This window comes from Hippocampus zosterae, chromosome 14, assembly GCF_025434085.1.
Source record: "Hippocampus zosterae strain Florida chromosome 14, ASM2543408v3, whole genome shotgun sequence".
Taxonomy (NCBI): Eukaryota; Metazoa; Chordata; class Actinopteri; order Syngnathiformes; family Syngnathidae; genus Hippocampus; species Hippocampus zosterae.
In genome coordinates this window covers 3,984,784-3,994,524 of record NC_067464.1, presented here as the reverse complement: position 1 = coordinate 3,994,524, position 9,741 = coordinate 3,984,784, and the positions used below count along the sequence as shown (strand labels likewise).

The window sequence follows — 9,741 nt, the reverse complement described above, 5'->3', positions numbered from 1 at the left end:
CTCATTTCAACAAAGTGGTCACGTTAGCACGTAACACTGAATCCATAGCACGATATTTAACAAAGGATCCATACAACATATCAATCAAGTGTAACAATCATAAAAGAAGCATTTCTTCCTGGATTTGTGATTTTTGAAAATTTAAATAGATGACAAGACAGTGCAGTGAGTCCAATGTTGTCAAGAATAAACACATATGGAGGATATAATAACATAATTACAAAAGTGTATTGCTGTCACACAAGGAAAAAAAAAAACATAATACATTTTAGTACACAAAAAACAGACAACAAGCAGTGTATGAAATGAGCCGGGCGAGGAATCTTGCGTACTTGGGTGAAAGTAATCGTGGATGGAAAATGCTGATGTCATCAAACAGATCATCAAACATCCGCTGGCCCATCCCCACCAGGGTTCATATTGTTATCATTATTCAATAATGCTGCGTGGGAGGCATCCGGGCCCGACACGAGAACCAATTCCTCATCCTGACCACACAGCGGCCGAGTGGCGGAGACAAAGTCCTAATTGGGTTTCCTGTTGGTGTAATGGGGGGTGGAGGGGGTGTCACTGGAGACGCGGTCGCTTTTCAGGAGGCGGCTTGTTGGTCGGCGCGGCAGCGGCCGCGACGGTAGTGGCGGCGGCGGAGGAGGATTTGGCTGCTGGCTCCCTTTCATCTTGTTTGACGGTTTCCGTGGGAGGTTCAGGCTCTTTTTTCACCTCCACTGTGACACGTATTTCAAAACATGTTACTCATCATTCAAAATTTCAAGACGACAAAGTTCGATATATGAAGTTTCGAGATCCTACCGGGAATGGGCTTCTCTCCAGGCTTTGGCTGAAATTGCAGAAAGAAGAAAAAAATAAAGATAAACACAGCGGTACCTACCGATTACGTGTCTTGAGCAGAGAGCAAAAATTTGAGTTCTAAGCACTCGATGGTGCCAGCGAATTTCACAACAATGGGCAGTTTGGCAGATCGTCAACAAGCTTCAAAAAGAGGCCAAGTGCTCGCTTCAAGTTTGGCAACATTAGGTGTCAAAAGTACCTGGTAGAAGGTTGGCGGGAACTTTGACCTGAGGTCCAAAAGCAGCGTGTCCACGCGATGTCTCTGGAAAAGTGAACCCGGCTCCTCCTTCTTCTTGGATTTCGGTTTATTTTTTTCTGTCAAAACATCATTTCTTGCTCTCGAGTGTTCTTGTGACATATTTAGTGAATTTCGTCTGATCAAAAATGCTTCACCTCTCTCTTCCTGGTCTTTAAAGTGCCACCAGTATCCTTTGGAGGGATGGTAGCGGCAGTAGGACATGGCTTCGTCAAACGCAGACTGGATGCCGTGAACGGCAGAAAGCTGAAATGGTTAATAAACAAACAAATAAATAAGAGACAAGGAAGTACGCTGACGTCAGTTGAGAAGTTTAACTTTGACAATAATAGCAATTTGCCTCCATTTTGCGGCATCCTACTGTCAAGGAGCCATGTTGAATTGATTTCAAGACTTTCATTTCGACAATAATCGCGCTTCGCCGCCATCCCGTGGCATCTTGGGAGTCAAAGAACTATGTCGATGTGAGTTGAGAAGTTTAATTTAGACAAAAAGAGTGATTTGCTTTTATCTTGTGGCATCTTACTGTCAAGTAACGCTGTGGAAGTGAGTTGAGGAGTTTCATTTCGGCACAAGAAATACTATGCCGGCATCTGTAAAACATTTTCATGGGGTGGGTGCGAATTCCGACCGGATAGACTCTATTCGGGACGGGGCTTGGGCCTTATCCTCGCCAAAAGTGGAGGGGATTCAGTGAACTGGTTCTCACCGCTCTGGAGCTGATGACCGTGCTGAGGTCCGGAGCTTGATAGACCACTCCGATGATGATGTAGTAGTCAGCCAAGGGAATCACTGGTTGGTGGAAAAACCATACGAGAAGATGGCGGTCGAGTGTTATCATTAAAGAGAAGACATAAGATAAGCAATCTTTTATTGGACCCGAGAGTAAAAATTCAAGTGTTGCAGCATTAGAAAAACAACAACAACATAATAAATAAACGATGGTCTTTAGATGGTGTTCACCTTGCGTGGGTGACTGTCTCTGTTGCTTACGGATGATGTAGAGAATGGGCTCTTGCGCATGGAGAAGAATGTACTCCACCCCCACCATTTGACTGTAAAGCAAGGAAAGTACTGTCAACCAAACAGTATCACCGACTTTATACAAGATGTTCGTATTGACCGAGAAGATTTTGGTCACCGAAAATTGTACAATTACATACTTGAGATGGTCCAGGCTGAGCCGCTGCATCTTCACCACCTCGTTATTACAAGTGCGGTCATAAAAGGGGTTACTCCTCTCCGAGAAGTAATCGAGTACATTTCCAGGGTTGAGAATGGGCACCAAGCCGCTGTCCACCCAGGATATGCCCAGCAGGTTGTCTGGAATGTCAACCAAAATACATTTAGTAGGATTCAATACACCCATAAGTGTCATATCATGAATTGCTACAATACAATTGACTTTGGAAATAAAATGTAAAACAGGTTATCCGGCTGCCTTCTGCATTTTAAAACACGCCAATAAAAGAATGCACCATTGATGACTACGTTCAGCGTCGATGTTATTAAAGAGCATAAATAGCAGGCTAGAGTAAGAGCGGCTGGTTAGAAAAAAAACCCCTTGTCTTCCAATTCCAGCCATGAAAATAAAAGCGCTGCTAATGGTAATCGCTAACACTAAAATCTAAAAAACAACAAATAATAATCAAACACTTTCTTAATTATATTTTTGAAACCGAGATTTAAGTCATTCGCTCATCTTCTAGTCTCCAAAACACACGCGGGTGTATTCGATTTAAATAACAATGTAACAACTTTCCACTACCTCTGAAATCCACCGACGCCATGACGTAAATAAACGGGCGCACAAAGATGGCGCATTACGCATTGTCGCTATTTGATGACGTCGATACAGTCGTGGGGAACTGGGTCTCGCTTTGCGTGTGCTGTTTATTTTCTCATTTTATATTTATGTTTGTATCCTTTGCAATGCAATAATTGTGTGCTTGTAAATGCATTATTCAAGAAAGAAGGGAAAAAAGAACGGGGTCAAAATTATTATGAAGTAAAAACAACAACAAAAAGGGGCGTAAAATTTGAGTCAAATTCAATTAAGTAAATCTTACGTAGTCGCTTGTTTGATTGAACATGACTGCTTTGCGCCCCGAACAAGATGAAAGGGTAAGAAAATCCATCACGAACCCTGACTGTATTGCTAACAATAGCCAAATTGTATCCGAGAATTATAGAACTAAACTCAAACAGTATTCCTCCACCTCACAAATTATATTTGCCTGACAACATCCCACTATTTAAAGCCACAGTATCATCCGAAGACATTAAAAGAGGCTTTATATAACTACCGGCTCTATATGTACTCACACTTAACAACCCTCCCAGGCCTTATAATGTGGTCAGGAGGGACTGTGGAATTTGAGTGACACACCCAAAACACAGCTGAGCTCACTAGCACTGCCAGTGTGGGACGCAGCAGCACAGTTGAGTTCAGTGGGTCGCGACCCCACAGCTAATAAAAAATGCCAGAGTGTCCCAAGCATGTGCGCACATCGGGGGAAGGGGCCTGAGACAAATGCACCCCTACACGCAGCACCATGATTCATTATGATACCCCAGATTTTGGTGTGATGTCACCGATCCCCGTTTTACAATAGCCCCGACATTAAATGTTCGAAGCAGGGGTGGTTCTAGACTCCGGCAAAAAGAACCACGGAGCGGCTTGTGTGGAAATTTAATACCTAGATTTTGGCCTGTTTTACTGCCACTTCTCCGCTCAGGGTTTTAGACAATTTCCTGGGTTTTCTGTAACGAACAACATGGGAGGAAGTCGTTTGTAAAAATAGTGGGGATGCGGGGGAGGGGGGGGGCTAATGGTGTATCCACAAACACCCCACCCCGAGATCAACAAATAAATATCAAGGTGTATCTGAACATCTTTCCCCTGTCAACACAGTTAACACGTGCGTATTCGAAGCCCACCACACACAAACAATGACATCATGCTGCAGAAACAATGACATCATAGGCTGTCGGGGATTCATGTCTCTCTTCTGGTCTCGAGTCTGTTCGATTGTGGCAGCTTGGGCAAGATCTGACAAGCCACGAGGAGATGTTTATCTGATTCAACACGCAAGACTAAAAACAACCTGAAGGCGGATCATTGTTTACTCCGGTCAAGGTAATTTCCTCATGAACGTCACTTATTCTTTACGGTACACTCTCGTAGATGATGGCTTTTTTTTGGGGGGGGGGGGGACTAACATATATGGCACGTGTAACATATGCTCTGACTGGCGAAGGATCAACTTGGGATCCCATGGCTTCTTATTTATAAACCAATGGGCTAGCCGAGCATCACAGGGGGACGCGCATCTACGCACGTACGCGCGCACCGAGCGTGCGCATCATCCAGCAGCTTTGCTCTGCGCCAGAAGACGGACGGACGCGCAATCTGCGGCACCGACGACGACGAGGAGGAGGAGGAACAGAGCAAGGCTGAGGATGCAGTGAAAAGTCGAGGGAGGAAGATCGATTTTTAAGATCCATGTCGAAAACGAGCTTGATCCAAGGCGGCGGCCACGACGTCGTCGGCGGCCCCAGGGTGGAGGCGAGCAGAGGCGGCCTCGCGGCTGACAACGGCGGTGTACCCCCGAGGCTCCAGGCGGGCTCGCAGCCTCCTCCCGGCGGCCGAAGCAGAGATGCCCGCCCCCACCAGCGGCACCACCCCCACCACCCCCACCATCACAACCACCACCACGGAGGAACCTCCGGCGGCACCACCATGCTCAAGCAGCCGTCGCACAGCGAGCCCGCCGACGCCGTGAGGCGGGCGCTGGACTTCAAGTGCCAGGGCACGCAATGCTACAAGGACAAGAAGTACCGCGAGGCCATCGGCAAGTACCACCGCGCGTTGCTGGAGATGAAGGGCTTGTGCCGGGTGTTCGGCGACCCGGACGGCGGAGGCTCCAAATCGTTGCTGGCCGCCATCGGCAAGTCCAGTCCGCTTACCGAGGAGCAGAAGGGGGCCATGGAGAACGCCGAGCTCGAGTGCTACAACAGCCTAGCCGGTACACAGCACGACAGTTACACTGAATTCAAATGCGCGCGAATATACATGAAAATACGACCGTGCACAAAATTACATGACGATTCAAACTCAATATGTTCATCCCTAGACACTACACATTATATTGTACTGCACCATATTATCCGAAATTACATTGCGTTATTACACTGTAGTAAACTACAGGTGTTGGATGAATTATTTTGCTCCACGTACTGCACTCTGTATCCATGTATGTTCATCCCTAGACACTACAAATTATATTGTACTGCACTATATTATCCTAAATTACATTGCTTTATTACACAGTAGTAAACTACAGTGTGTTGGATGAATTATTTTGCTCCACGTACTGCACTCTGTATCCATGTATGTTCATCCCTAGACACTACACATTATATTGTATTGCACTATATTATCCGAAATTACATTGCGTTATTACACTGTAGTAAACTACAGGTGTTGGATGAATTATTTTGCTCCACGTACTGCACTCTGTATCCATGCATGTTCATCCCTAGACACTACACATTATATTGTACTACACCATATTATCCGAAATTACATTGAGTTATTACACAGTAGTAAACTACAGTGTGTTGGATGAATTATTTTGCTCCACGTACTGCACTCTGTATCCACTAATGGTTGTTTTAAAGAGCTCTATAAATACAGCTGAGGACAGTATATTAAATACTCTGCACTACACTATGCTTTGCTCAATTGCTTAATTTTACGGAGCACTTAAGGAAAACACACACACACAGCTGATATGAAGTGCAGTCAATTAACTCCAACACAAAATACAAACAATCGTCTAATAATAATAATAGTGACCAGTCCGAGGTCTACGCCAAAGTCAGCTGGGGTAGGCTCCAGCACAGCCGCAACCCGAGTGAGAACAAGCGCGACAGAAGGAGCCTGAATGCCTTTTAGTTCCACATGAATTTCGTCTTATTGAAGCCAATTCCGAAACCCAACATTGTATTTTTGGAAACATCACATCTTGTGATGTTTTGTTTTTAAATTTAGACCTATGATATTTTTAGAACCATCAAAGACAGTCGTCCACCAACCCATTAGGGGTTTTTTTTGGCAAACAATTGCAATTTAGTCTTCCATAAACCCGTCATACTTCAATCAACGTCATAGACAATCCTGTACAAAAGTCATTTTTTTTAGTTCAACGAATCCTGAACGGTTCCTAAGCGCAATGAGTCACGGTGGTCACTGACTTTCCTTCTCCACGACACCCAGCCTGCCTTCTCCAGATGGAGCTGGTCAACTACGAGCGTGTGAAAGAGTACTGTCTGAAGGTGCTGCATAAGGAGGGGAAAAACTTTAAGGCCCTCTACCGCTCGGGCGTGGCCTACTACCACCTGGGGGACTTCCAGAAGGCCCTCTACTACCTGAAGGAGTCGCACAAGCAGGAGCCGTCAGGTGAAGCGCCGAAGCCAACGCCATGGGAATAGTTTTTACTGATCCCCAATACAAATTACTTGATTGGGGGTGTGTGTGTGTGTGGGGGGGGGGGGGGGGGGTTGTATATTTTATATATATTAGAAATCATAATATAATGAAAAATTAACCCTGAAAATGAAATATAAACATTACACAAACAGTCAACCATATTTAAAAGAAACACGGCATTAATAAATAAATAAGTCAAATGGAAAAAATAAATATTTACGTTAAATTCCAACATCCACAAAATCAATAGAATACGGGATACAATAATAAAGAATTTATGAAATTAAAATACAAAAAGTATGAAAACCAAACAAAATATTGAGAGAAGAAAAGTGAAAAATAAGGGTACAAATAATAATACTGATCACAAATAATTGAAAAAAATAGAATACACAATGGAAAAATTACAAAAAAATACTAAAATGTAAAAAATAAAATATAGAAGAACTGAAATGAAAAAATAAAACTGAAAAAAATATATGGACTTTAATCCGGTTACAAGAGGTCAAAGGGCAATTTACCTCTGAAAAAAATCCAAACAATAAAAATAAAGAAAATGAACATAAAACAGGGCGGCCCGGTAGTCCAGTGGTTAGCACATCACGGCTTCACAGTGCAGAGGTACCGGGTTCGATTCCAGCTCCGGCCTCCCTGTGTGGAGTTTGCATGTTCTCCCCGGGCCTGCGTGGGTTTTCTCCGGGTGCTCCGGTTTCCTCCCACATTCCAAAAACATGCGTGGCAGGCTGATTGAACACTCTAAATTGTCCCGAGGTGTGAGTGTGAGTGCGAATGGTTGTTTGTTTCTGTGTGCCCTGCGATTGGCTGGCAACCGATTCAGGGTGTCCCCCGCCTACTGCCCGAAGACAGCTGGGATAGGCTCCAGCACCCCCCGCGACCCTAGTGAGGACCAAGCGGCTCGGAAGATGAATGAATGAATGAATGAATGAACATAAAACAATACATTTAAGTACCCCCGCGAACCAAAAAAAATTGAAACTTAAAAAAAAAACAATTTAAATGAAGGAACCTCCTTTGTGCATTTGTATTGCAGACACCAACGTCATCCGCTACATCCAGCTGACGGAAATGAAGATTCGCCGCAGCGCTCAGAGGGAAAAAAAGGACGCCACATAAAAAAAAAAAAAGAAGACGACGAGCACGGACGACTTTTCCAACTCCTTGCCACTTCCTGTCCCGCCCCTCACTAGTGCGCCGCCCGGACTTGTCATTGTATAGCAGTAAGGAATGTTCCGATGGGACTTCAAACACTGCCTTTACACTTTTCAAACATTTAAGTCTACAGATGATTTTTTTTGTCTATTTTTTTTTTCAATCACTGCCAATTCAAACAGGCTGGGGAGGATACACAGAAACAACAAAAATGCAAAAAAGATTTGTAGAGGGGTTTTTTTTTTTGTGCATTCCAGCTGCCCTCCAACGAACAACCATGCAACCACAAACTATTCTTACTTTTTCGTCTTGTGCTTTCAAGGAAAATGCATGGGGGGGTTTGTAAAGGCGGAAAAAGCACACCATTGAAAAGATACATATCACAAACAAGTGTACATAATAAATAAATACATAAATAATTGTTGGCGTTGCACACCCAAAACAAAGCACTTGGATCACATCACGGAGATAAAGTACAAGTACCCACTGGATATATCGTATGTATATGTTAGTACTCGTTTGTATTGTGAAGATGCCGCAGCGGTGCGAGTGGATCATCTCGACACTTATTTTGTAATGATGATTATTTATACGTTGAAGTGCATAAAAATGCAGACGAGAGCAAACGTGTAAATAATAAAACACCGCAACCAAAGATGGCTGCTGTGCTTTGTCATTGGTCGACGAAACGAGCCACCTTGAGGATTTTTTAAAAAGGACAATCATGTATTTGCTGCTGACGGCGCTAAAAGGAAAGCAAATTCAAAGTAGTAGAAATGGCGTTGACAGAATAGCCAGTAGACGGAGAGGAACAGTAGTAGTAGAGGTCATCACAGTTGAGGGGTTTTTTTTGTGGGTTCTTCATTGGACGCAAGTTTTTGACTGACATTATTTTGGGTTATTCATTGAATGCAAAAACTTGCGTCCAATGAATAACCCAAAATAACGTCAGTCCCTTTTTAACCCAAGTTGGGTTATTTTTGACCCAACTGTAGTTTTTTTTTTGTGTGTAAACCCCCCAAAACTAGTGCAAAAATTAACCCAATTTGAATCAAAAATAGGACCGACCCACAACATGGGTCAATTTGGTTGTTTTGTCTCAAAAATTGGGTTGTTTCACACAAAACTCAGAAAAGTAGCAGCTCTGTCCAATTTTTGACTCAGCAATTCTTTCGTATGCAAGTTGGTATCTCAAAAAATTACGTTTTTTTTTTTCCTGAGTGAAAAAATAAGAGAAAGGAAACAACAATAGTGAAATGAGTTGAACTCGGTTTTAATGGTGTCACACTCCACTTTCTCTTGGCACCTTTGTTTCGCTTCGTACATCAGCTCACTTGGACACACACACACACACGCGTAGTGAGTCACATAGCAGCAAGAGGATCTCATGTTGACTTTGCGTTACGTGCGACTTTGTAGTAGGAATTCAAGTTAAAAAAAAAAAGAAAAAAAAGTAGTGAATAGTAATCGGCGAACTGGGTGAAATGAAGACAACAGCAAAAAAATGGAGCATGAGACACAGTTTTTTCCTTGCAAAAAAAAAAAAAAAAAAGATTTTAAAGTGCATGTAGTTGTAAAACAAATATTTTAAAATTATAATTGTAAAGTCCAGATTTTAATATTCATATTTTTTAAATTATGATTGGATTAACTATATTATTATTATTACATTGAAAACATTGGCTTTTTTGGGGGGGAGACTCCATTAAAAACGGTTTAAAAAAAGATTTTTAATGTTAGTTTCTTTGATTGTTTTAAAGGGCGGCACAGTGGTCGACTGTATTTAAATCAATCAAACTTTCAGTCATTTTCCATTTGAGGTATTGCAATAAGTATATAATTAATGAGTGACTGAATAAATAAACAAATCAATGACAAAATAAATACCTGAGAGCAAAATAATGAATAGATGGGTTTAAAACCATGAATGCATTCATTCGTACTGCTTAGGCTGCAGTGAATCGGGTCACGA

At 42.7% G+C, this 9,741-nt stretch overlaps 2 protein-coding genes across 2 annotated transcripts; one reads left to right on the top strand and one right to left on the bottom strand.

Moving 5' to 3' along the window:
* Positions 1-161: 161 nt before the first annotated feature.
* Positions 162-2,961, bottom strand: med6 (mediator complex subunit 6). The gene is made up of 8 exons (XM_052086547.1): positions 2,874-2,961; positions 2,269-2,428; positions 2,069-2,160; positions 1,815-1,897; positions 1,243-1,351; positions 1,049-1,164; positions 811-838; positions 162-725 (listed from the first exon to the last, which is right to left on the bottom strand). Exons 1-8 carry the CDS (start codon positions 2,893-2,895, stop codon positions 568-570), a joined length of 768 nt encoding a protein of 255 aa, XP_051942507.1. The 5' UTR covers positions 2,896-2,961; the 3' UTR covers positions 162-567.
* A 1,172-nt stretch (positions 2,962-4,133) lies between these two features.
* Positions 4,134-8,424, top strand: LOC127615039 (tetratricopeptide repeat protein 9A). Its single transcript, XM_052086546.1, has 3 exons — positions 4,134-5,133; positions 6,387-6,569; positions 7,651-8,424. The coding sequence occupies exons 1-3, from the start codon at positions 4,611-4,613 to the stop codon at positions 7,731-7,733; spliced, it is 789 nt and encodes a 262-aa protein (XP_051942506.1). The 5' UTR covers positions 4,134-4,610; the 3' UTR covers positions 7,734-8,424.
* Positions 8,425-9,741: the final 1,317 nt, after the last annotated feature.

What these genes read in the sequence shown, in the direction of transcription:
- med6 (XM_052086547.1), bottom strand. Translation starts at nt 2,895, where the DNA reads ATGGCGTCGGTGGATTTCAGAG. An exon ending in TCCCGCCAACCTTCTACCAG is followed by an intron (nt 839 to 1,048) that starts GTACTTTTGACA and finishes CTGCAATTTCAG; the next exon opens with CCAAAGCCTGGAGAGAAGCC. An exon ending in TGGAGAGAAGCCCATTCCCG is followed by an intron (nt 726 to 810) that starts GTAGGATCTCGA and finishes TACGTGTCACAG; the next exon opens with TGGAGGTGAAAAAAGAGCCT.
- LOC127615039 (XM_052086546.1), top strand. Translation starts at nt 4,611, where the DNA reads ATGTCGAAAACGAGCTTGATCCAAGGCGGCGGCCACGACGTCGTCGGC. An exon ending in GTGCTACAACAGCCTAGCCG is followed by an intron (nt 5,134 to 6,386) that starts GTACACAGCACG and finishes CACGACACCCAG; the next exon opens with CCTGCCTTCTCCAGATGGAG. An exon ending in GCACAAGCAGGAGCCGTCAG is followed by an intron (nt 6,570 to 7,650) that starts GTGAAGCGCCGA and finishes TTTGTATTGCAG; the next exon opens with ACACCAACGTCATCCGCTAC.